This window comes from Bufo bufo, chromosome 1 (assembly GCF_905171765.1).
Source record: "Bufo bufo chromosome 1, aBufBuf1.1, whole genome shotgun sequence".
Lineage (NCBI taxonomy): Eukaryota > Metazoa > Chordata > Amphibia > Anura > Bufonidae > Bufo > Bufo bufo.
The window spans coordinates 47107282-47135174 of NC_053389.1; the positions used below are offsets into that span (position 1 = coordinate 47107282).

Sequence of the window (27893 nt, forward strand, 5' to 3'; positions counted from 1 at the left end):
GTCATGCTCAGCTGTCCTGGGTAGGTACTGTGCCCCATACCACCAGAGCGCCTGGTAGGCATCTTCCAGCCACAGCTCCTGCCATGCTAGGTGTTCCAATTACTTTACCCATTCCTCCCGGGGCTGCTCTCCCAGGAAGGGCATCCGGAGGGCTACTCGCTTCTGCAACCGCTGGTCTTCCGTGGGGAGTCTCTCGTCCTGCAGATACTCCACAATACCCAGTGCCTGGTACCAGATGCCTTTGCGGGCTGTATCTCGGTCATCCACTGCTGTTTCCATTCTGCTGTAGCCAGGGGCGCTGTACGGATACTAGCGTTGCCCTCAATATGTTCCACGAACGGTGTCTCCGAGCTGCTCCTCCTCGCACTAGGACGCCATCCCACTGCTTGCCACCAATGTAACGGATCTCCTAGCACCCCGACCGGGTACCTCCGTTGATGGATGCTCCTAGTGCTTCCCGAGGACTCCAAGCACTCCGCTCTACACCAAAACCACCACAGGAACCAGGAACAGCTCTTACAAGAGCTAATAGTATAGCCAGGGGAGTATAGCAAATCTTCAGCGTATAGCAATCCCCAGTGTCGATCAGTTACCCAAACACCAGCCTCAACATGATGAAGGGTAAAACAGGAACTCTTTATTGAACACACAGCATTGACTTATATACACATGACATACTGAGGACATGACATAGCAGCCAATCCTGTACAGTTTAAACACAAAACTAACCCTATTCAACAAACACAAGGGCATTGTCTGTGACGCAATTAACAAACACACTGGCAGTCTTTGACGCAATCAACAATGAACATGCAAACAGATATCTTCACCCCCTCCATAATGAATGAATGGGAAGAGGAGACACATGTGATGGGATTATCTCCTGAGTGTATCATAGGAGTCGGCTGCTATTATAATCAACTATCTTAATCCCATCACTAACACAATCAGTGGGAGTCTCAGTGCAGAGTTAACCCATTTTGTGTTGCTGAATCCACACCATGCCTTTTTAATGGGCAATAAGAAATGTGGCATATAAATTACACACATAAATCAGGGTTCATAGTTCGTTGTAACCCCAAAAGGTCTGAGGGGGTCTCCATAGTTCTCGGTCCATAGTCTGTAGGAAGGAGGCTGGCCCTCAGGCTTCTCCAGCAGCCCCAGTGACGGTTCAGTCCGTCACAAAACTTTAGTTACTTTTGCAGTATGCTTTGGGTCATTGTCCATCTGCACTATGAAGCGCCGTCCAATGAGTTCTGAAGCATTTGGCTGAATATGAGCAGATAATATTGCCCGAAACACTTCAGAATTCATCCTGCTGCTTTTGTCAGCAGTCACATCATCAATAAATACAAGAGAACCAGTTCCATTGGCAGCCATACATGCCCACGACATGACACTACCAGCACCAAGCTTCACTGATGAGGTGGTATGCTTAGGATCATGAGCAGTTCCTTTCCTTCTCCATACTCTTCTCATCACTCTGATACAAGTTGATCTTGGTCTCATCTGTCCATAGGATGTTGTTCCAGAACTGTGAAGGCTTTTTTAGATGTCGTTCTGGCCTTCCTGTTTTTGAGGCTCACCAATGGTTTACATCTTGTGAACCCTCTGTATTCACTCTGGTGAAGTCTTCTCTTGATTGTTGATTTTGACACACATACACCTACCTCCTGGAGAGTGTTCTTGATCTGGCCAACTGTTGTGAAGGGTTTCTTCACCAGAGAAAGAATTCTTCAGTCATCCACCACAGTTGTTCTCCGTGGTCTTCCGGTGTTGCTGAGCTCACCGATGCGTTCCTTCTTTTTAAGAATGTTCCAAACAGTTGTTTTGGCCAGGCCTAATGTTTTTGCTATCTCTCTGATGGGTTTGTTGTGTTTTTTCAGCCTAATGATGGCTTGCTTCACTGATAGTGACAGGTCTTTGGATCTCATCTTGAGAGTTGACAGCAACAGATTCCAAATGCAAATAGCAGACTGGAAATGAACCCTGGACCTTGTATCTGCTCATTGTAATTGGGATAATGAGGGAATAACACACACCCGGCCATGGAACAGCTGAGAAGCCAATTGTCCCATTACTTTTGGTCCCTTAACAAGTGGGAGGCACATATGCAAACTGTTGTAATTCCTGCACCGTTCACCTGATTTGGATGTAAATACCCTCAAATTAAAGCCGACAGTCTGCAGGTAACGCACATCTTGCTTGTTTCATTTCAAATCCATTGTGGTGGTGTATAGAGCCAAAAATCTTAGAATTATGTCAATGTACCAATATTTATGGACCTGACTGTAGACAAGTAAAAAACTGAGATTAGTTACACAATGAAACCACTCTAAGGCTGCTTTCAGATGAGCGAGTGTCACGCTCCGGATTTGCAGTGCAGTAACGTCCTTACCAACATTATATTGATTTATGATGCTATGTAAACCTTAGAGGTCTGGAATGTATTGAATAACACTGACATAATGCTGCCAGTGTTATCCAATACATTCCAGAACTGTAAGGTTTACATAGCATCATAAATCAATATAATGCTATGCAACCCCGGCAGTGCTGGAAGTTCAGGACAGGAGCTGTGCTGCGATTTCGGAGCATGACACTCACTCGTCTGAAAGAGGCCTAATGCTAATTTCAGTTCACTCCGTGGGAAAAGGGTAGGTAGATATAAAGCAGTCAGTGCTCTCAAAAGGAAGGCGTACATCCGCACCGTAGAACGAATGAGGCTCATTCATTCTCATTCGTGACTGCCTACCCTTTTCCCACAGTGGCACCAGTATGATAAAGGCTGAAATTGGCCGAAACTTAACACCAGCTGCAGATTCTATAAAGGCACGTACGATACATTAAGCTACGATTAATTGTGTTATTTCTGGAGTAGTTCTTCACATCGGCTGTGATGAATCATACTCACATAATGCATTCAGTGCAATTCATTACAGCCGATGTCAGACAGGGACACACAGCATTATGAATTCTTATAATGCCGTGAGATTCTGTCACAGGACTTCAGACTCCCTTGAAGCGTTTCCTGGATTGAACACTCTCACCTGAAACTGGCCTAAGGGTGCCGTTTATTATGCATGGACTTGTGTGCCAAATACACAGCATAATATAGTATCAGCTTAAATAAAAAAAAATATAAAAAAAGTTATGCAAGTAAATTGATCTGCGGTGTGGATTTTCATTACAGGGGCAAATCCACGTCAAAATCTGTACACTACACATGTGGATTCTGACGCAGATTCATTGCAGAGATGGTGAAATGGATTCGATTTTAAAAAATTATCCACCTGCTGAGACGAGGAATCCGCACGCAACCTAAAGTACGGACTTTAAATCTGCAGCACGGAAATTTATGTTGCAGGTATCTGCTGCAGATTTGACCCTTAGGCCTCTCACACGGGCGTCATGGTTTTGGGCCGGATAAGATGCGGGTGCGTCGTGGGAAAATGCGCGATTTTTCCGGGCGAGTGCAAAACATTTTAATGCATTTTGCACGCGCGTGAGAAAAATCTGCATGTTTGGTACCCAAACCCGAACTGGGATTTCTTCACAGAAGTTCGGGTTTGGGTTAGGTGTTGTGTAGACTATTATTTTCCCTTATAATATGGTTATAAAGGGAAAATAATAGCATTCTTAATACAGAATGCATAGTAAAACAGGGCTGGAGGGGTTAAAAATAACTTGTTCGCGCAGCCCGGCTTCTCTTCTTTCTTTATTGACCTGGGTAAAGGACCTTTGATGACATCACTGCGCTCATCACATGGTCCATCACCATGGTGATGGATCATGTGACGGACCATGTGATGAGCGCAGTGACGTCACCACAGGTCCTTTTCCTACTGCACAGCAAAGATAAAGACAGAAGAGATGCCGGCTGCGCGAACAAGTGGATTAAGGAGAGTTAAAAAAAAATTAACCCCTCCAGCCCTATTTTACTAAGCATTCTGTATTAAGAATGCTATTATTTTCCCTTATAACCATGTTATAAGGGAAAATAATAATGATCGGGAGCAACCGTGCGTGAAAATCGCACAAAGTAGAGCATGCTGCGATTTTCACGCAACGCACAAGTGATGCGCGAAAATCACCGCTCATGTGCACAGCCCCATAGAAATGAATGGGTCCTGATTCAGTGCGGGTGCAATGCGTTCACCTCACGCATTGCACCCGCGCGGGAAAACTCGCCCGTGTGAAATATGCACCAAAATCAGCATGGTCTGACACAGATTCTGCAGCTATACCTTACCATAATTCACAGCTTTTCCTGCAGTGATTATAGCTGACTGATACCAGTTGCAACCTGGCGAGAGGAAGCACTCTATAACAGACATTTTATGGTTAAACTAAAATTAATTTATTCTTTTTCTTTGAAGTCATACAGCAGGATGTTGGGTGGGGGGAGGGGTTCTCGCTCCAGGACATGTCATAGCACAGCAGCTTCATTGTAGATCTGGGTTCCTCGCGCCTCTATACAGAGCCATGGTGGATTGGTTTCAGCCAGTTAGATGGATGCTGGAGCTGTCTGACCATGCTGCCCTCCCTGCACAGCTGAGGGATGTATTGCAACAGAAGGTTATAGGGACACCCACTAATGTAATAATGACAGATCCAATCTCAACACTGGTCTGAGAATATATGTAGCAGCGTATGCCATCTTATTCTGTACATTAATATTTCTCCAGGCTCTCCATGTTTGTTACCTGCATTCAGAAATCCAGAGACCCCAATCTTTAAAAATCAGATGCGTGAACAGAAGTGTAAAATTTAGTTGTTTACTTCACTTTGTTAAAGCGTAACACATTAAGAAGCAGCAGAAAAGCCCTGCAGACTCCCAGCAGCGCAATGGGTGGAGCCCAGGAGCGGCGCTAACTGGGAACTCTGGGACTGGGCCGGTGTGCGTAGAGGTGCAATGATTGAGGGGGCTCTGCGATGTTATGCCCTGACTGCTTTCTCCTTGTAGGTTGCCATCATTTTCTTAATTTCAGCAATTGCCTTCCCAGGATTTAAGCCCTAAAAGAAGCCAAGACAGATGGTGTTAGACCTGATATGTACAGTACAAGACAGAGGAGGGATCTGGGAGCGCAACATACCGCCCCTATGTAGTGGCATACTGTTCACATTGCAGTGACTGCTAGGGGTCCCCATGGTTCGAATAGTTATCCCCTATCCCTGGATTGAAGATAACTTGGTACAGTTGGAATGTCCCTTTAAGAACATCAACACACTCTTTTATTTATTACGTTAAAGGGGTCATCCGGGAATTAATATTGATGACCCATCCTCTGTATAGGTCATCAGTATCAGAACCGATCAGCTGTTAGAAGAGACCAGGCGCTCCATGAATGCCGCGGCCTCTTCCTAGGCCATGTGACATCACCATACATCGGTTACGTGGCCTATTTGCAGCTCAGCCCCATTAAGTCAATGGGGCTGAGCTGGAATACCAAGCACAGCCAGTATACGATGAACGGCGGTGTGCTTGGTCCGCACTCACCAGATTCCCAAAACAGCTGATCGTGGGGGTGCCAGGACTGAGACCTCTGCTGATGTGACAATGATGACCTATCCTGAGGACAGGTTATCAGTATTATTTCCCAGATGCGGGGAAATGTCTTTGAAAAATGAATGAAAAACTAGAGCACGCTCACAGACGGATCGGTTACATGGACCTATGGCAGCACACCGATAGACACGCAAAAATATTCTGCTTGTTGCTTGTATGCTGGCTTTATGGATGTGCATCTGTGACTTTGGATGTGCTAGTCTAAATTTTCTTGCAGATTTTAGGATTCCGTCATACATGAGGGGTGCTTATTCTAGCGTTTTCCATGTTAAAGGGGTTCTGCACTTTGTTTAAACTGATGATCTACCCTCTGGATAGATCATCAACATCTTATCGGCGAGGATCCGACACCCGGGACCCCCGCCGATCAGCTGTTTGACAAGGCAGCGGCGCTCCAGCAACGCCGCTGCCTTCTCACTGTTTACCGCTGGTCGAGTGACGTCACGACTTGTATCAACTGGCCTGGGCGCGGCCAAGCTGCATTCAAGGGAATAGGCTCATATTTTATTTTTTTCTAATTATTTTCTGTGAAACACGGTATAACGTCCTCACTGGCCTCACACCATTCACTCAATAGTTTGATAAGAGATATACATCTCCATCTAAGAGGGCATGACTGCGGTGTACCGCCACGTGACTCAGGCCCCGTTTATTTATGATTAGTATTATTTCAATCAAGTTTTTTTTATTTATAAATTACAAGGTTATATTTCCTATGTTTGTATAACATTTAATAAACAGAACATTTATATCAGTTTCTTCGTATTGTTTTCATTTGTTAAATAGAGCGATTGAATTATACAATGTTAGTAAGTGTAAAATAGTTAATCATTGTAATGTATAGTTTTTTGTTGTTGTTAATCTATGTACATCTATATCCATTTAAAAAAGACACTCATGTATATGTGGACTTCTACACACACACACACACACCTGTGAATGTCTCATTCATGTATCCATATATTAACCACAATCGCTCACTCGTGATATTAAAGTTAATAAAGAAATAGGGGTAGGTTGGACATGTCGATATGAGTTAATAAGTAGTTAATATTAGACTTTAAATATAGAAATAAACATCTGCACAGGCATTTAATAACGTAACTAAAAAATAATCATAAATAACATTTCGAATATGTGCGTTTGTGTGTAGAAACATAAGTCTACAATTGTACACACATCATATATACATATATATACACACACACACATCTCCATATTATATATATTTATACATATCCATTCACTATCTACATATGTGTATGTACCCATGTCACATGCACACAATTTGTCATCATATTTATGCATATATTATACACATAATATATTTGTAGGGACAGTAGCGTACATATATACATAGATTTATGATTTTTTAAAATTTGCTCATCTACATATTATTCATGGCGAGATGTGAAGTTCTGCTGTTCACATACGTTCTCTATACTTTATATCATATGTTAGCTCGAGGTTTCTACTCTACATCGTTAACTAGTTCCTGACTGGATTCCTTTTACCCTTTTGTTTTTTCCAGTACAGGTCTATGAAAGCCAGTTTTTGTTAGTTTTGCTACATAAATAATTTTTCGCCCTTTTCTTTCGGCGATAGAGGGGACTTTAGTTTTATGTCATTTTTTTTATTAGCATTTATGTATTTGGTTTTTTTTCATTCCCAGGAAAAATGTTCACTTCCCTTTTTCTAAAAGCACAAAGTGCAGCTATTATACCATTTTATATTATGTCCCTTGTCCATAACGGTCATTTTGATGGGGGGGGGGGGGGGGGTACAAAGTTTATGATTGCTGGGGCAAGGCTCAAAAGCTGTCGTGTGGCGGTATCTTTTTATGTTTTTTTTTTATTTTACACTTTGTGCCCCCTGCAATGTAATACAAGGCCTTTGGAGGGGCATTTTAAAATGATATATATATATTTTTTTTTAATTGCCGATTTTTCCTGTAACAACTGGGGCTGACATTAGTTATCCCTCATTCACACGTCAGTGTTCAGTCAGTGATTTCCATCAGTGATTTTGAGGCAAAACCAGGTGCGTCTCTAAACACAGAACAGGCACAGATCTTTCTCTTATACCTTATCTCTGTGGAAGCTCCAATCCTGGTTTTGGCTCACAATTACTGACCAAAACACTGACATGAGAGGTTTTACAAGGATGTTCGGCCTCACCGTAGACCCAGCAGATACCTGACCCATGCAATCACAGGATTGTTAGGACTGGAGCAGGAAGCAGCACTGCATATACAACATGTACAGCCATGGAGAAGGCAGAGACTGTAAGAAAATGCTTCTCTATGGGGAGCCCGCTGTCAGAGTTAGGCGCAGACCTCAAGGACGTTTCTAGTCTATTAGCACTCCGGAACTGGTTAATATTATCATTCGAAGTATTGTACTTTATTATTTGTGGTGTACATTGTCTATTTCGTTGGAAATGTCTTTATTGGTAAGGCATTATGCGAGGATGTCTCTATAGGTGTTATCAGTTGTTCTGTATAGACACCATTTACCTATGGGGATACTACACAAGTATGTGTTCATCATGTATTTGGACTGCACGGTACTTTTTTTTGTCTTATTCTTAGGTTCGTCCCTTGCCCTAGTTTTAATCCGCCCTGTGCATGCGCTAAACCTATTGACACTACTGAGGATAGAGGAGGTCACAATGCTTGCTCGTAGCAGCACTATATAAAGCCGTAATAAGCGAGCAATGGAGGGAAACCCACATTACAATATTGCATCATGCAGTAAATGGATTTGATCTCCTCAAGACACCAGGGAAACCAGAGAGATTTACAGCATGTCCCAAATGATTTAAAGAGGTATTAACAATTGCAATACTGTATTTATGGCATAGACATACATGTCTGTTACCAGATGGTTGGGGGCCACACAGAATGGTATCAAGGGCCGCATGTGGCACCTGGTATAACCTATTGGAATTACTCTTTGGGCTTGTATTCCTGCTATATGCAAACATTCCTTATTACAGGACACAGCCATAATGCGCAGGCGCTGTATGCAGAAGAAATGCTTTGAATGACAGCGCATGTTCAGCTTCCTATAGAAGCTCTGCTCAGCGCTCCCGCGCCTTGCCAAGGGCCTGTTTGAACACCGAACACTTCCATGATTACTTTGCAACGCGAGATTATAATTTCAGATATAATTTTTTATACATTTATATTTTTTATATGCTAAAACATAGCCTATAAAACAGAATGATAAGGAACGTCCCCTAACTAGCTATATCTAACAGCCCCTCTAATCAACTACACATTACTAAGGCCATTGTATGGCCTATGCATAACACATCGCTAACGATTAAACAGGACGAGTAAGGGAGGTGGCGCGGGTGTGCGGAGAACCAGGAGGAAGCCCTTTCTGGCGCACAACTTGTCATCTTTACACATCTCTGACGAGAATGAGGAGAACACAGACGTGCACATCATTCAGAAGTGCCGCCAAGCCGCTAGATCAGTGTTCCTCAACTCCGGTCCCACTTGTCGGTCATGTTTTCAAGATTGAGTATTGAGCTGGTGATCTAATTAATGTCCATGCATCAGGACTTACCTCAGGTATTCATTCTGTGGGATATTCTCAAATTATGACCGGCAAGTGGAGTTGAGGAACTCTGCGCTAGATGATATGACTGGTCGGTCAGATTGACTGACTAATAAAAACCGATTGCTACGCAGGGGCTGCTCGGGCTCGTCCCCCAGCTGTCTATGACAGCTCTTGTCACACTCCAGTTACCCTGTGTTTACGTACAGTGACATCTGCAGTTCATGGTGGATCTATACATCATGGTGTGGGAACTGGCACCTGCTCACAATGGAAATAGCAGTCACAAGTACATAAAGGGGTTCTGCACTTTGTTTTAACTGATGATCTATCCTCTGGATAGATCATCAGCATCTGACCGGCGGAGGTCTGACACCCGGGACCCCCGCCGATCAGCAGTTTCAGAAGACAGCGGCGCTCCAGCAGCACTGCAGCCGTCTCACTGTTTACAGCAGGCCCAGTGACGTCACGACTAGTATCAACTGACCTGGGCGGGGCTAAGCTCTGTTCACTTGAATGGAGCTTAGCCCCGCCCAGGACAGTTGATACAAGTCGTGACGTCACTGGCCCTGCGGTAAACAGTGAGAAGGCCGCGCCGCTGCCTTCTCAAACAGCTGATCGGCGGGGGTCCCGGGTGTCAGGCCTCCGCCGGTCAGATGCTGATGATCTATCCAGAGGATAGATCATCAGTAAAAACACACTGCAGAACCCCTTTAAGGGGTTTTCACATTTAAATCTTGATGTCCTATCCTCTGGTTATCAATATGAGATCAGTGTGGGTCCGACAACCCCACCGATGAGCTTTTTGCATCAGTCGCCAGTACCACAAATATAATAATGGATGGAGCTGGACACAGAAGGCTCGGTCCACCATATCAGCATCCTGCAGTTCACTTCAATAAAAACTGAGCTGCAGTACAGCGTTAGGGTCACTACACAATGGAAGAAGCCTTCTGCTCCTGGCCCTGTGTAATGTTACATTTCTGGTGCTGGTGTATTAGGATCAAGCATATTGAAATTAAACTGACCGATCCTTCTTTCCTGAACATCTTCTATGGGTGGAGAATCAAGACACTCCCATGGAAATTGGCCGCTTTGTGTACGGTCAGGGCCTCATTTCGGCCAGAGACCTCTTAACCCAAGCTACGTGATGTTACAGTTGCACAGTCTCATAGAAGTAAAACTCCAGTTACTTTTTCGGTCTCCATATTGCAGTTTAACTGTTAAGATGCATCAGAATGTGACATCTGAGTACAAGTAGTCATCTATGGCCGGACAGCTTCCCGTCTTAGTGCGTTCAGACTTGTCTCTTACCTTGGGACACGTCCTTGTGCAGTTCATGATTGTGTGGCAGCGGTACAGGGAGAATGGATCCTGCAGTTGGGCTAACCGTTCTTCTGTGTAATCATCTCTGGAGTCGATCATCCAACGATAAGCCTGAAATCCAGAACAATAAGCTCTATTCAGAGGAATGGATTTTTTAGCCGCAGAAATGTCAAAGAGCCACCTGTGTGTGAATACGCCCCAACTGAAGGGGACTCTACGTCTAGTCTGAATCTCAGGACTGGCTTCTGATACGGAATGTAAGAATGGTTTTCTCCAAAGGAAAGAGCTGGCCAGAAGTCTGGAGACCCTACTCCTATAGAGAGCACATTACCTGCATGAGGACTGCCGGGCCCAGGTACTTGTCGGCGTTCCACCAATAACTGGGACAAGCTGTGCTACAACAAGCACAGAGGATGCACTCGTAGAGCCCGTCCTGCATAGACAAAAGGGAAGGATGGGGGTCATTCACTGCCTGATCGGTTAGTGAAGACAGCTGATGCCCAACGAGGACAGGAATCAAATGTAATATTGTAATTAAAAAAAAAACTGAAAATGTGCAAGCTGAAGGCAGATGTGTCATTCCTGGACCCCACCTGCAGCTCTTACAGTACATCATAGGTCTGCCATATAGGAGAGAAGTTGTATTAGGCCCCTGCTTAATAATAACCAGCAGAATACTGTGTAACTGTGGATCAGTACAGGAGAAGTAATGCATGTACACAGTGACTGCACCAGCAGAATAGTGAGTGCAGCTCTGGAGTATAATACAGGATGTAACTCAGGATCAGTACAGGATAAGTAATGTATTGTATGTACACAGTGACCACCAGCAGAACAGAGAGTGCAGCTCTGGAGTATAATAGAGGATGTTTAGCCAATTTTGAAAAATTAGAATATGGTGTTCAGAGCACATGCATTAAGCCTATATTATTAGGTTACAGGTATAACAAACTACCGGTACTTCTATTATTCATTAATAATTTACAGTCCAGGTATGGACTCACATAACCCTTTGACTCACCAGCTTATCTCGGTCCTCAATGGACTGAATATATTGCTCCTTCCCTTCTTTGGATTCATCCTTCTTCTTCAGATAGGGCTGTATGGCTTTATACTGAGCGTAGAAGTTACTGAGATCCTTCAGAAGACAAGAAAAATTCTATGGTCACAGTGAGGACAAAGTTAGAGGTTTATAACAAGTTGACAGGAGGTTTGGCCACAGGGACCTCACTGATCCTGAGAATTGGCTGGAGTCAGGCCCAAATGCCTGTTGATAACAGGCCACACATGTGCAGTCACTGCATATTAATAGTGAGCAAAGAGTGCCCTCTACATGGGCAGGGTGGGTACTGCATTCTTCCTCCATAAAAGTGTTAAAGTCAATTAACTTGGTGTCACAGTTTCAGGACTTACAGGCACCAGATCCTTCACAACATACATATGAGGGAGGGGGTAGATTTTCATGACTTTACTCAGATTAGTGTCAATCTTCAAGGTGCATGCGAGTGTATTACCACCATTAATATTCATGGCACAGGAACCACAGATACCTGGAGAATGGAAGCAGAACGCCAGAGGTAAGTAGAGAGGCAAAAAAACTGCATTCGGCAATGCTACGTGAACAGGAGCACACTCACCCTCTCGGCATGATCTGCGGAAGGTCAAGGTGGGGTCCATCTCATTCTTAATCTTAATGAGCGCATCGAGAACCATGGCGCCACAGCTAAAGGAAACAAATGGCGCAGACTGGTGAGAATAACTGAACTGGCATAGTCGCATTAAAGGGGGTTAAGGCATCTTTGCGGGGGTCTCTTGCAAACTCCCCCCCCACCTTCTTTGGCAGACCAGCAAAGGGAAGCATATTTACCTGCTTCCTCGTTCTGCTCTCAGGATGTAAACCACCGGTTTGATGGCACAGCAGCCAATCGTTGGCCACAGCAGTGACTTGGTGAAATGGTCACGCAACGCAAGGAGAGCAGGTCACTGCTCCAACCAGCGATTGGCTGCATAACGGAAGTTCACATCCTGTGATGCGAGTGAAGAAGCAGAGGCCGGAAAGAGGAGCAAGCACTTGGAAGCAGGCGTCCATTCACAGGTCTGCCAAAGGGGGAAGGGGGGGGGGGGGGGGGGGGGCGGTTGCCACGCTACCCATTAAGGCATGCACACACTCTACAGCCCCCTGTACACGAGACCCGAGTCCTGCAATAATTATCTCCTATACAAGCTGCAGTCAGAACAGAGCTCTCTGGGCTTTTCTTGGATTTGGGAACTCACGCATTCAAGTCGATCTCATAGGTCTGCATGCGGGGCTTATCCCCGGGCTTGTCAGGGTCCCATCTGTAGATTGCAAATTTCTTTATGCGGGCTGCAGCTTGAGAGGCAGGTGCAGCGGCGGTCTGAGCTCCTCTGGAAAGCTGCGAATATCAGAAAGACAGAAGATACTGAGTGGGCATATGCAGAGCATGTACACAGTGCCCCCCCCCCCCCCCCTGATATTTAATCGATATCACCCAAGACTGCACAATGTATATGTACGATGACTCCCAATATGCAACCATATAAGACTGTACAGTGTATAGAGAATGACCCCCAATATACAATCAGGTTCAATGCACAGTGCACACACAGATGGAACCCCAATATGTTATCAATATCCATGACAGTGTAGCTTAAAGGGGTTGTCCATGTTCTTTTTTATTTGTAGAAACTGCCTGGGGCCCGACAGAATAATAAAAGTGCTTCTACTCCCCTTCCCAGTCCCCTCTGATCCAGCGTCGCCACTCCGTCCTCTCTCCAGGATGTAGGGAGTGCGTCAATGTATTTCCACAGGCAGTTTAAAAAATATAAAGATTAAAGAAATAACATGGACAACTCCTTTAAGAAACAAACTGAACTCCGATTAGTTGCTTTGGGTGACAAGCCCATCTGCTGTGATGGTCGGAAGCCTGATGTGCCTAGAAATTTGCTGCTGGATATCTTTGGTGGCTTCATTACTGCTGTGCTACTAAGGCTAGGTCTACACGACGACATTTGTTGCGCGACATTTTGTAGCACCAATGTCGCGCGACAATTTTTTTAATGGTAGTCTATGGTGTCGCACTGAAACATGCGACAGTCGCAAAAAATCCATTCGAGATGGTCGCAGTATGTCGCATGTTTCAGTGCGACACCATAGATTACCATTATAAAAATTGTTGCGCGACATTGGTGCAACAAAATGTCGCGCAACAAATTTTGCAGTGTAGTACTGACTTATTGTCGCGCGACAAATGTTGTCATGTAGACCTAGCCTAAAGGGCCCGCTGCTGAAGTCTACAGTAATTAACTGCCTGGAGAGAAACGGCGACTCTAGTGACGCGACAGGTGAGCGGAGGTGGTGACGGCTAAGGACATGACCTTTGGTCGTAAGATGATGGATGCGCAGCCGACGCCATGAACTCTTCTGAGCAGTGTGATCTCTATTGTTGGGTTTTGTTATAAAGGCTGATGGCGGGCCAAAACAGAGCGCCAAGTAAATTGGCGCTCGTTTAGAAGGCTTTTCGCACAGCCTGATGGCATGTGAATGGGGGGCAAGCTATTGTTAGCCCCCCCCCCCCTTACTTTGCACATGGTCAGCAGCACATTCTATTTAAAAGGACAACAAACCAGGATGCAGGCGCCGACACCAAAGATGCCATCTGTCAATAAAGGAGCGTTTGCTCGTTTGAGGGGTGATCCGCCATTTCACAGGCTCCTCTGCTGTCATTCAAGATGGCTGCACCGCTTCTCCGACTGCTTGGGGCAGACGCGAGCCGTGCTGGCCAATACGAGGGCTGTAGGGAAGGGTTAAAGGCTACCAAATGCAGGGTGTGGAACCAGTGCAGCCATCTGGGATTACTATGAAAGAGCCCAGGAATCTGCAGCTGAGAGGGAGGTCACCAGGTAAGTGTTCTGTTCTTTTCCCAGTTAGGGCTCATTCTCACGACCCAATCTGTTTTTACGGACCGCAAATTGCGTATCCGCGAAACACGGGACACCAGCCGTGTGCCTTCTGCATTTTGTGCTACGGAACATTCTTCTCCATGATAGAAATGCCCATTCTTGTCCGCAAATACAGGCAAGAATAGGATGTTTGGATTTTTTTGCGGGCCCAGGGAGCGGATCCGCACATGGATTGCCGTCCGCATTTTTTGTGGCCCCATTGAAGTGAGTGGGTCTGCATCTGAGCCACAGAATTGTGGAACGGATGTGAGCAGAATTACACGGTTGTGTGAATGTGCCCAGTGTGATTTTTTTTCTTTGACCAGTGTTAAAGGTTTGCAGCTAGTAATTGCTCCTTGGCCTGTGTAAAAGGGTCTTCGTGCGGATTTACACGACCGTGCTCAATCCAGGAAACGTGGCCCGTGTCTCCTGAACCAACTGTAGCGCCCCTGACCTGAGGTGCCTGCATCATAGTGTCCTCAGGGCCAATGTTGATTTAGATCCAGGAAATGATAATGACGACGTATCCTCAGGATAGGTCATCATTATCACATCCGCAGGGGTCCAAGTCCCGGCATCCCCACCGATCAGCTTTTTCAGCCTCCAGTGACTGCACCATCTGGCGGTCGGTACTATATACTTTGTGGTTTTATCCACTTTGCAGTCTTATTACTGCATTGGACATTGTCTAATGGACCTTGGTTCTATCGATGTACTTGTGGAGTTACAATGCTAGTAGTTATATGTCCGCACTGCCTTTTGGGTGCATGACCTTCCATGTGCTGCTGCTTAGGATCCACTTTTAACCGCATTGATGTTATTATATTATGTGATGTTTGCAACAAATAAAGAGTGTATATTTTCTATTTACTAATGCGTGGTTACCTTTTTTTTGGGGCGTTTTACCTCCATTTGACAAAAAAAAAAAAAAAAGGATACAAAAACGCAGCACACCACGTTCTTGTATCCTGCACTGTCTGGTTAAAAAAAAAAAAAGTACAGTATACCTTTTTTTTTTTTTTACAATTGAATGGTATCAGTCTGAGGCATCTGTATAACGTATACATTTTTTGTACACGGACAGGAAAAACGAGATGTGAACCCAGCCTAATGCTGAAACACAAGTCTCTCTGGTCCTTTTCATTTACAATGTATCAGGGCAGGTCAGGGGTCAGTAACCTCCTGCCCTCCAGCAGTTCTGAAACTACATCTCCCAGCATGCATACCTGCTCAGCTGTTCTAGAAACTCCTGCAGTAGGGAATGGCACATGCTGGGAGTTGTAGTTTCACAACAGCTAGTGCCTGATGTAGGTGAAATGTTTCCGCCTGGGGCCACACTGGATAGTTTAGGAAAGAGGCGGGGCTTAATGAACCATTCACTTCAATGGACAATTCCCCCTGTGTCTGCAGGTTTACCATATAGTACCAGGGCCCTGACACGACAGAGACTACCCAGCTTTCCCAGGTGCATGAGTGCCAAGTCCGCCTATATAAGCAGCAGGGATTTCTCACTGTCCAGGCCAATTTAACATCAATCAGCGCTGGAAAGCTGGATTACGCCTTGCAGAGCTATACACATCCTGAGGCCTCTTGTACACGTCTGTTCCATGCATTAGAGACCGCAACTTGCGGTCCCCAAGAAACGGGCAACGTCCGTGCAACGCTCACCATGGGAGCGCTCCGTTGTGCTTCCGTCGGGTTCCGTGCCTCCGTTCTGCACCGCAGCTCCGGATTGCGGACCCATTCAAGTGATTGGGTCCGCATTCATGATGCGGGGAGCACACGGCCGGTGCCCGCATATTGCGGGCCGCAATACAGCCACATACATGAGGCCTTAGGTTGTACAAGTAACCCAGCTTTCCCAGCTGCCAGAAAGCCAAATCTGCCTAGCTAAGGAACTACTTGAAAGTAAAAGGAAGGATTTATTTAGATAGACTTGGGGCTCATTCAGAAGACCACTCTGTATTTTGCGGTCTGCAAAAGACCGCAGCTGCCTGTGTGCGTACAACTTGCAGATCGGAATGGGGAGCCCATTATAGATGTCCACAATTGCGGCCAAGAATAGGACATGCTCTATCTTTTTTGTGGGGCTGCGAAACGGAACGACGGATGCAGACAGCAGACTATTTGCTGTCCGCATCTCTCACGGCCCAATTGAAATGAACGGTTCTGCAACGGACGCAGACTCATTTATACGGTCGCCTAAATAAGCTGTGGGGGGGGGGGCTTACAATCACCTTACCCGGTTAGGTGACTTTTTTGATGTTTTAAATGCCATTGCAACTAGATTTTTACACCGCCCTTACTATTTTCCAAAAATAGAACATGGCGGGGAAGGTGTGTGGGCGCCCCGAGAACATTGATCATTTATGCCAGAAGCTGGTGTAAATTACTGAAATGGCGTCCGGACTCCTGGAGGTGGAGGCCTGCGCCTCATGAATTTAATACCTGCTCCAGAAGCGCAGGGCCCATCACTATAGCACACAACTGTCTTGATAGTAGTCGCTATTACAGCTCCACAAAGTTAGTTACCCAGCTTTCAGGCTGATAACTTACACCGATATTCTGCGCATTTTCATTTTTGGAAAAAATAAATACATTTCTGTTCTGGCGTTCACCACATAAAATATTTATTTTCTTTTAAATCTCCTAACAGTTTGGACTTTTCGGATATGTAATATGTTTATTTATTGTTTATATATTTTATATGTAAAATTGGGAAAGGGGGTGATTTATACTTAATATTTTGTTGGGGTTTTTTTTAAACTTTTTTTTTAAATAACAATTTCCCCCCTTAGGGGCTAGAACCTGGGATCTTTTAATCCCTTGTCCTATTCCCCCTAGTAGATCTCTATTAGAGTGAATAGGACCTCACACTGTCCCTGCTGCCCTGTGCATAGTACACACAGCAGCAGGGAGATTACCATGGCAGCCAGGGCTTCAGTAGCGGGCCTTGCACTGGCTCCCCGTCCAACAACGGGTGATGTTCAAGATTGGATGCTTCATGCATAGGGTATTCCATGGTGTGGGGCCCTTGTGCCTGCGACGTAAATTCACCAGGTACGCCCCGTTGAGGACATTGAGGTCTAGTAACTCTGCAAATTTTAACATCCCGCAAGTTAATAAGATCAGACGTGGAGGTAGATCCTTTTCGTCTCAAGGGGCCAGATTTTGGAACCACCTACCTCTGGCCCTGAAAACGATCCCCAATCTTCTCTCATTCAGACGTGAACTGAAAACGCTACTTTTCAAAACAGGCGTTTGATCTTCCTATGTAACACTTATTTTTGGTTCATATAATTTTGGGGGTTTTCCCAAATCTTAGTCTATAAATTCACGGTTGGTAATGTCCCTTCTATTTTAAAGATACCTTTTCCTCACGTTTATTAATTTTGTTTTCTTCACATTCTCTATATCTCATCCGAACCTTTTGAACCTTTGGGATCCCCCTACCTTCCCTCCCTCTTTCTTGATTCTCCCTTTGATAAGTGCTAGGAAATTGGTCTCTGGAATAGGTGCCTTATCCTAGGCCTTTGCGGCCCATGGTGAAGTGTCATGCCGCCTTCTTGAATCAGCCAGCTAAGCGCATCGAGGCCCTAAGGGTAAGACTGCGCGTACACAAGACTATACATCATTATCAGCGTCCTGGCTGCCATGGTAACCGATCGGAGCCCCAGGATTACACTGCTGGGGCTTCGATCAGAATCTGCAACTGCCACCAATGAGGAGGAGGGGGGTGTTGAGGGTGAAGGGGAAGTGCACTGCGCCACCAATTTTTTTTAATACTGGGGATAATACTGCAATAACACCACGGTCACATAGAGAGGTCGCAATAACGCCTGTACAAGCGTCAGACGCCTGTTCAGGCCATTTTACTCCCTGGAAAAAGTCTAAGGCGTACCGATACACCTTAGACTTTTCCCTGCCATTCATCAGCGCAGTGAACGGTAAGGGCAGCGCAGCGATGCTGCCTGAAACAACCAATAACAAGGCTCCTTACAGTAAGGAGCTTTGTTATTGGTCAGTTTGAGCGGGCTGCCGAGCTTATGGCACACCGCTCTGAAGTGATGAAGGAGGCGCGCGATCCTTACTGGCGGGGTAAGTGGCCTTGCTGTGAAATTTAGTGGGGGTCCCGGATCTGAGCGCCTTGTTTTCCTCTCTAATGATGAGTCTGCATCTCTCCTCCCTGCTGAGTGCGGTACTGAAGACGGCCTCAATAGAAGGTCTAGGGGACCGTCTTCACTAGGGCGCTAAGCAGTAAGGAAAAGTGGCTGAGTGCTTCAGACTCCTGCTTATAAAAGTCAGCGGGGGTCTCAGCACTGGACACGCCAACAGGAGACCTCCATACAACCTCCATAACTGACAGACCTGTCACCTGTAGACCTCTACCTATGTCACTTGTCAGGTTTCTTATGAATCCATCAAGGATTTATTGCAGCATGTTCCATCAGACGCTGAACTAGACATATTGTGTGCTATAAGGATTTCTTCTGTAATGCGGAGCCGCATGGCGGCACATGGTGCTACAAGTAGGGATCGACCGATTATCGGTTTGGCCGATATTGAGGATTTTGAACGTTATCGGTATCGGCATCTATTTTGCCGATATACCGATAACGTATGGTGAACACAGAACGCGCTGCTCTCAGCGCTCTCTGTGTTCCCTCCGCAGCACAGGGGAGAAGGAAGCAGTGTCTCCTCCCCCTGTGCTGCTGCTGCCGCTGCCGCCAATGAGGGGATAGAACATAAGAGGAGGGGAGGGGCTGTGGCCGCTGCGCCACCAATGAAGATAAGCCTTTCATTCATTCATATACAGGAGGCGGGAGCTGGCTGCAGAATCACATAGCCGGCTCCCGACCTCTATGAGCAATAGCTGCGGTCCGCGGTAGTTAACTCCTCAGGTGCCGCGGATCGCAGCTACTGCTGATAGAGGTCGGGAGCCGGCTATGTGATTCTGCAGCCAGCTCCCGCCTCCTGTATATGAATGATCGAGAGACTTATCTTCATTGGTGGCGCAGTGCGCCCCCCCAAGTCCCCCAGTATTAATCATTGGTGGCGCAGTGCGCCCCCCACCCCCATCCCAATCCCGGCCAATAGTAAAAACATTGGTGGCGCAGTGCGCCCCCCCCCCCCCCCCACCCACCCAGTATTAATCATTGGTGGCAGTGGCCACAGGGTCCCCTCTCCCCTGCTCCTCCGATCGGAGCCCCAGCTGTGTAAGCCTGGGGCTCCGATCGGTTACCATGGCAGCCAGGACGCTATTGAAGCCCTGGCTGCCATAGTCAGTAACCTTGCTGCTGTGTGCACAAAGCACAGAGCAGCAGGGACAGTGTGAGATCCTATTCACCCTGATAGAGATCTATCAGGGGGAATAGGACAAGGGTTCTAGTCCCTAAGGGGGCTAAAAGTTAGTAAAAAAAAAAAACACAAAAATATTAAGTATAAATGAAAAAGATTTATAAAAAAAAAAAAATACACATTAACAATAAACAAAAAAAATACACATTAACAATAAACATATTAATTTTCAGCAGATTTGTGTAGGAATTTTTTTTCTTCTCAAAAATGAAAATTCCCAGAATATCGGTATAAATTATCGGCTATCGGCCTGAAAGTTCACAAATTATCGGTATCGGCCCTAAAAAATCAATATCGGTCGATCCCTAGCTACAAGGACTGCATGTGGCCATTTACAGCCTCCAGGACATACAGTCCCTCTGCCAAGTGCATGAAGTCTTCGATATAAAATTGTATAATCCAATAACCACAGCGGTGGTGGCAATTTTGTGGCATGAGATCGGGCAACAGGGTCATGGAAGACGAACTCCCCTTTATAGCAAGATCAACCATAACAAAATGACAGCCTCTAGATCAGGGATAAGCAACCTCCTGAACTCCAGCTGTTCAGAAACTACAACTCCCAGTATCCTCCTTTCACTTCTTTGGGAGTTACAAGAACAGCTGAGCAAGTGTGCATGCTGGGTGTTGTAGTTTCGCTGGAGTGCCGAAGGTTGCTGCACCCTAGATCAGTGGTTATCACTGCGTGATGACATCATCCAGATCCACAACATGTGACTGTGGCCCTGCAAGGTATGTGCCCGGGTCTTTCGCTTGTGTCCTTGGCACCAGCATGCACCACCATCCATTGTACCTGTGTCCTGGTTCGCCAGTGCCTCAGGTCTCTTCAGAGTCTACCAACAGCCCCGGCGGCACCGACATACCCACCAGAGAGTTCATCTACAAGGACGCCACCAATTAAAAGGGATTGTCCCAAGATCAACACTTATTTACCTATCCATACTAGACCTAGAGAACACTAGACCATGGTAACCAAGGTGGGACCCCTAGCGATCATGTACTTGAAGGGGACATGTCTGTTTTAGTAACGACTTGCATTTCCCATGCAATAACAATTCTGGGGAGTCAATTCTTGTGACTCTATATTGTACCATTCCTCTATTATTCCCACTAGAACTTATGAACGAATTGCTAGTAGTCTGCAATAAGGGTCCAGCTGGATGTTACCTGTTGACAGCAGTGATTGAATAATGTCAGGCTGTGCAGGGACACCCCCATCTGGACCTTAACTGAAAACTGCCAGCAAGTCTTTCATAACTAATAACAGGAATAACAGAGGAATTGTGCAACATAAGGTCATGAGAATAGATGCTCCAGGATTGTTATTACATGGGGGGGGGGGGGGGGGGGTGCAAGTAGTTTAACGACAGGTGAGAAATATTGATCTTAGGACAAACCCTTTAAACCTCATAAAATCACCGCAACAGTGACCTCAGCGGTGCCGACCCCTCAGCGCAACAGTGACCTCAGCGGTGCCGACCCCTCAGCGCAACAGTGACCTCAGCGGTGCCGACCCCTCAGCGCAACAGTGACCTCAGCGGTGCCGACCCCTCAGCGCAACAGTGACCTCAGCGGTGCCGACCCCTCAGCGCAACAGTGACCTCAGCGGTGCCGACCCCTCAGCGCAACAGTGACCTCAGCGGTGCCGACCCCTCAGCGCAACAGTGACCTCAGCGGTGCCGACCCCTCAGCGCAACAGTGACCTCAGCGGTGCCGACCCCTCAGCGCAACAGTGACCTCAGCGGTGCCGACCCCTCAGCGCAACAGTGACCTCAGCGGTGCCGACCCCTCAGCGCAACAGTGACCTCAGCGGTGCCGACCCCTCAGCGCAACAGTGACCTCAGCGGTGCCGACCCCTCAGCGCAACAGTGACCTCAGCGGTGCCGACCCCTCAGCGCAACAGTGACCTCAGCGGTGCCGACCCCTCAGCGCAACAGTGACCTCAGCGGTGCCGACCCCTCAGCGCAACAGTGACCTCAGCGGTGCCGACCCCTCAGCGCAACAGTGACCTCAGCGGTGCCGACCCCTCAGCGCAACAGTGACCTCAGCGGTGCCGACCCCTCAGCGCAACAGTGACCTCAGCGGTGCCGACCCCTCAGCGCAACAGTGACCTCAGCGGTGCCGACCCCTCAGCGCAACAGTGACCTCAGCGGTGCCGACCCCACAGCGCAACAGTGACCTCAGCGGTGCCGACCCCACAGCGCAACAGTGACCTCAGCGGTGCCGACCCCACAGCGCAACAGTGACCTCAGCGGTGCCGACCCCTCAGCGCAACAGTGACCTCAGTGGTGCCGACCCCTCAGCGCAACAGTGACCTCAGCAAATTTCAAATTGTCTAAATTTGCTATTTATGCATGGAAGACAGTTCTCGAATACTGGTAATGGTTTTCCTGCATAAATTGTATTATCTGTAACATAGCCAAGACGGATCCGTCATAAACTCCATTGAAAGTCAATAGGGGGCGGATCCATTTTCTATTGTGTCAACGAAAACGGATCCATCCCCATTGACTTGCATTGTGCATCATGATGGATCCGTCTTGCTCCGCATCCCAGGACGGAAAGCAAACTGCTGCGGTTTACTCTCCGGTATGAGAACAGAGCGGAATGCATTTTGGAGGATTCCGTTCTGTTCAGTTACGTTTTGTCCCCATTGACAATGAATGGGGACAAAACGGAAGCGTTTTTTAATCCGGTATTGAGATCCTATGACTGATCTCAATACCGGAAAATATTAACACTAGTGTGAAAGTAGCCCAAGTATTCTATAGTACCACGGAGGGACAGTCCTTTTTGACCCAAGTCCCTCTGTTTCTTAAATGTCCCTTTTTGACCTGGGTAATAAATGTACAATAATAAACTCACTAAACTGATCCAGAAACCATCTGTCGGGGTCGTACCTGTAGATTTCACATATACACTCACCTAAAGAATTATTAGGAACACCTGTTCTATTTCTCATTAATGCAATTATCTAGTCAACCAATCACATGGCAGTTGCTTCAATGCATTTAGGGGTGTGGTCCTGGTCAAGACAATCTCCTGAACTCCAAACTGAATGTCAGAATGGGAAAGAAAGGTGATTTAAGCCATTTTGAGCGTGGCATGGTTGTTGGTGCCAGACGGGCCTGTCTGAGTATTTCACAATCTGCTCAGTTACTGGGATTTTCACGCACAACCATTTCTAGGGTTTACAAAGAATGGTGTGAAAAGGGAAAAACATCCAGTATGCGGCAGTCCTGTGGGCAAAAATGCCTTGTGGATGCTAGAGGTCAGAGGAGAATGGGCCGACTGATTCAAGCTGATAGAAGAGCAACGTTGACTGAAATAACCACTCGTTACAACCGAGGTATGCAGCAAAGCATTTGTGAAGCCACAACACGCACAACCTTGAGGCGGATGGGCTACAACAGCAGAAGACCCCACCGGGTACCACTCATCTCCACTACAAATAGGAAAAAGAGGCTACAATTTGCACGAGCTCACCAAAATTGGACTGTTGAAGACTGGAAAAATGTTGCCTGGTCTGATGAGTCTCGAATTCTGTTGAGACATTCAAATGGTAGAGTCCGAATTTGGAGTAAACAGAATGAGAACATGTATCCATCATGCCTTGTTACCACTGTGCAGGCTAGTGGTGGTGGTGTAATGGTGTGGGGGGATGTTTTCTGGGCACACTTTAGGCCCCTTAGTGCCAATTGGGCATCGTTTAAATGCCACGGGCTACCTGATCATTGTTTCTGACCATGTCCATCCCTTCATGACCACCATGTACCCATCCTCTGATGGCTACTTCCAGCAGGATAATGCACCATGTCACAAAGCTCAAATCATTTCAAATTGGTTTCTTGAACATGACAATGAGTTCACTGTCCTAAAATGGCCCCACAGTCACCAGATCTCAACCCAATAGAGCATCTTTGGGATGTGGTGGAACGGGAGCTTCTTGCCCTGGATGTGCATCCCTCAAATCTCCATCAACTGCAAGATGCTATCCTATCAATATGGGCCAACATTTCTAAAGAATGCTATCAGCACCTTGTTGAATCAATGCCACGTAGAATTAAGGCAGTTCTGAAGGCAAAAAGGGGGTCCAACACCGTATTAGTATGGTGTTCCTAATAATTCTTTAGGTGAAAATATATATATATTTTTTTTTTTTAATCAATACAAATTTGGACCCTAAAATGTCTATATTAGACGATTTTGGTGCTATTTGAAGGGGTATTCCAGCACTGGGGCTGCACATGCTGTAATATAGCAGAAGTTATACTACCTTACTGGTTCTCCAGTTCTGCAGTTATGACAGTAACAGGTCCCTGATGCAAACCACTTCTTCCTACTGTACTGACCTGGCAAGAAATGGCGGGGAACGCTCCTCAGCCAATCATTAGCTGCAGCCATGACCCGCCTCAGCCAGTGATTGGATCTTTTACAAAATGTTTCTCTTTAGCCAAAAAGTTGGGTGGTGTGCTGATAGTGCCCCTCCTTTGGGCTTTTCAAAAGTTGGTAGTAGCGTCGAGCAAAGCGAGCTTCGGCCGAAGTTGCTTCATTCAAAACTTCGGAATGATACTGTACGGAGATTCATCAATGTATGGGCTCCAATGAACCAAAGTAAGTTATTCAGGAAGTCACGCGTGACTTCGGTAGTGGATTTAAAGGGCTTCTGTCAGCCCACTAAACCGTGTTTTTTTTTTGTTTAATAATAACCTCTACACTGCGATTTATCCATACATAAGTTAAATAATCATTTCTGTTCAGTAGAATTTGCTAAAAAGTGATTTTTAAAATATGCAAATTACCTTGCTACCAGCAAGTAGGGCGGCTACTTGCTGGTAGCAGCCGCATCCTCCGACCCTAATGACGCCCCCTCCGCATTGTGATTGACAGGGCCAGGGAACGGAATCGTTCTCTGCTGGCCCTGCCTGTTAGCATTCAAAATCTGGCGCCTGCGCTGCGGCCGTACCTATCTTCAATCTGCGCAGGCGCACTGAGAGGCGGCCACTCGCTCGGCCGCTCCATCCTCAATGCGCCTGCGCCGATGACGTCACATCTACACCCGGCGCAGGCGCATTAAGGAGAGAGCGGCCGCCTCTCAGTGCGCCTGCGCAGATTGAAGATACGTACAGCCACAGCGCAGGCGCCAGATTTTGAATGCTAACAGGCAGGGCCAGCGGAGAACGATTCCGTTCCCTGGCCCTGTCAATCACAATGCGGAGGGGGCGTCATTAGGATCGGAGGATGCGGCTGCTACCAGCAAGTAGCCGCCCTACTTGCTGGTAGCAAGGTAATTTGCATATTTTAAAAATCGCTTTTTAGCAAATTCTACTGAACAGAAATGATTATTTAACTTATGTATGCATAAATCGCAGTGTAGGGATTATTAGTAAACAAAAACAAAAACGGTTTAGTGGGGTGACAGAAGCCCTTTAAAACCGAACTCTGCTTCGGTTACGACTGGTAACATTGGGACTCTCTGCTATCTCCAGAACAAGGCCCCTTGAAGTGAAAGAGAGCGCAGCATGCTCTACATTCAGTGCCACAGGAGTTCCAAAAATAGCAAAAATAAAAGAAAGTGAGCATGCTCATGTACATTGACGGTGAATGGAGAAGGCACAGTGCATTAGTGGCCATGACTTCTCCATTTTCTGCTAGGGGACTGACGGAAATGGCTGAGCCCGCACTTGGCTATTTCCACAACTCCCATAGTGTCTGCACACGCGCGGCTGTTCTCCATTCACTTCTGGAGATAGGAGCAGGTCTCAGGAGGTGGGACCTGCGCCTGTCTGACACTGACAGCATATCCTAGCAATATGCGATCAACGTGACAAAGGGGTATTCCGGTTAAATTAAGTTATGCCCTATCCACGGCCAATCACAAGGGCCCTGTAACCCCTGAAATGAAAGGGGTAGGACCCCAGCGATCAGCCAGTTATCCCCAATCCTATGGACTGGAATGCCCCTTTAACCCTTCGGTTGGGGATAGGACCTGTGGCAGATGATCGGGTCCTTCTAGCCATCCATTTGTACAGCCATAGCCATCCCGGGGACCCAGGGTCAGTGATGAGGTCTGCAGCAGATGCACATTCCTTGGCCCTATTGTCCAGGTGGTATGGAGGGGGTGAAGTGTCCCCCCTACTAAAGGGGTGGGGGAGGGGTAAGGGGGGCTCAGCTGACCACCCACGGCCACCTGGCCACTAGGAGGCTCCACAGAGTTTGATTGCAGCCACTTATTGGGGTAAACACTGCCCAGCATTTATCCCTAAGCCCACCAGGGGGAGACAGCCACGTCAGCACCACCACATACCCCTACACTGCCTACTACTACATCCCTAGGGATGATGGGCGTCCCACAGAGTCACCTGCTGCCATGAAACAAGAAGAACCACAAACAAGCGATAGAACCTATAGTATCTATACGACTGCCCCAGCCCCCACCTACACACATTAACATAACGTATACAATACTAGGCAGTATAACAGCTCGGACCTGTATCGCCCCCGCCGTCCTCAGCACAGACCCGCTACGTCTCAAGGATAACACGACCGCCGCCATTTTCCTTCGACTACTTGACACACCTCCCAATTCCCATCATACCGCTCGTGGCGGACCGGAAAAACCATAGAGACGAAAACAAAAGTCCCATGTGAAAGCCCGAAGGCGCGTACAGAGCGTGCGTCCTCTCTAGCCCCGTCCTCTATAGCGCTGGAGGCCGCTCTGTTTGTAGTTCTAGTCTCGATGGTGTGTTTGATAACCTCTGTGGGTTGCCAAGGTGATAGACTGATCTGTCGTGTGATTCGTCAGTTAGCGGTTGAGTGGCAGCAGTGTCACCCAATCAGAAAATCATATTCAGTACAACTATGTGCTGAGGAGAGTTATGTGTGTGTTGTGTCACACAGGGTGGTGTAGTATTAGGGATCATGCACACAAACTTATTTTCTTTCCGTGTCAGTTCCGTTGTTTTTTTTTAGGACCGTATACGGAACCATTCATTTTAATGGGTCAGCAAAAATAACGGAAGTTACTCCGTGTGCATTCAGTTTCCGCATGTCCGTATTTCCGTTCCGCAATAACTAGAACACGTCCTATTATTGTCCGCATTACGGACAAGGATAGGACTGTTCTATTAGGGGCCAGCTGTAACGTGCACACGGACGTCATCCGTATTTTTTGCGGACCGCAAAATACATACGGTGGTGTGCATGAGCCCTTAGGGGCAATGTGTTTATTGTGGGACAGGTGGAAGTTTTTTATTGGTAATAGTGTTTAGGGGAACATCCTTATTCTCTGGGCCGTACCAAATAACTTTTACGGGCAATTCATGCAACTGTATCCGTTATTTGATTCGCAAATTGCAGATTTGCAAAATACGGACACTTGCCATGTGCATACCGCACTTTCCGCCAGCCCCATTGTCAAAATGCCTAACGGACAAGAATAGGACATGTTTAATAATTTTAGGCGCTGTAGAAATGAATGGCTCCGCGCGTGATCCGGAAAAAAATGAGGATCAGACGTGGACTGAAAATACTATGGTGTGCATTCCTAAGACCAGGGATCAGCAATCTCTGACACTCCAGCTGTTCTGAAACTACAACTCCCAGAATCCTCCTTTCACTTTGATGAGAGTTACAAGAACAGCCAAGTGCGTGTGCATGCTGGGAGTTGTAGTTTCACAGCAGCTGGAGCGCCGAAGGTTGCTGATACGGTTGAAAGATACGAGCGGCTGTGCCCAGGGAGAGGGTGGTGGGGTCTGATGATGGAATACGTGATCGATTTGCCGCACCACTGGGATGGGGGAATGGGAACCCTGTTCTCTGGATCGGTAGGGGTCCCAGCACCGATCAGTTCGTTATCCTTTTTGGGAGGCAGTGATGGAGGAGGGGCGGTAAGCAATTCTACCATTGTTCTTTGCACTTTCAATTATCAGCGTTCACGGTTCAGAATAAATAGCGTGTTTTATTCTATGAGTCAGTACGATTACAGCCATACCAAATATGTGTAGTTTTATTGTGTTTTTTTACAACTTTTGTATAATGATGACAGGTCTGATGCAATAAATAATTTACGTGGCTGCATTCTAAGAGCCGCAACGTGTTCATTATTCCATCAG

At 46.6% G+C, this 27893-nt stretch overlaps 1 protein-coding gene across 1 annotated transcript; it reads right to left on the bottom strand.

Moving 5' to 3' along the window:
- Positions 1-4764: 4764 nt before the first annotated feature.
- SDHB (succinate dehydrogenase complex iron sulfur subunit B) lies at positions 4765-26413 on the bottom strand. Its single transcript, XM_040422954.1, has 8 exons — positions 26270-26413; positions 12736-12875; positions 12099-12184; positions 11875-12011; positions 11483-11599; positions 10793-10894; positions 10450-10572; positions 4765-5016 (listed from the first exon to the last, which is right to left on the bottom strand). Exons 1-8 carry the CDS (start codon positions 26333-26335, stop codon positions 4939-4941), a joined length of 849 nt encoding a protein of 282 aa, XP_040278888.1. The 5' UTR covers positions 26336-26413; the 3' UTR covers positions 4765-4938.
- Between the last annotated feature and the right edge of the window lie 1480 nt (positions 26414-27893).

Excerpts from the sequence above, each read along its gene's own strand:
- SDHB (XM_040422954.1), bottom strand. The coding sequence starts at position 26,335 with ATGGCGGCGGTCGTGTTATCCTTGAGACGTAGCGGGTCTGTGCTGAGG. Across the intron at positions 12,876-26,269 it reads GGACGGCGGGGGCGATACAG|CTTTCCAGAGGAGCTCAGAC; the intron begins GTCCGAGCTGTT and ends TGATATTCGCAG. Across the intron at positions 12,185-12,735 it reads TATGAGATCGACTTGAATGC|CTGTGGCGCCATGGTTCTCG; the intron begins GTGAGTTCCCAA and ends TGTTTCCTTTAG.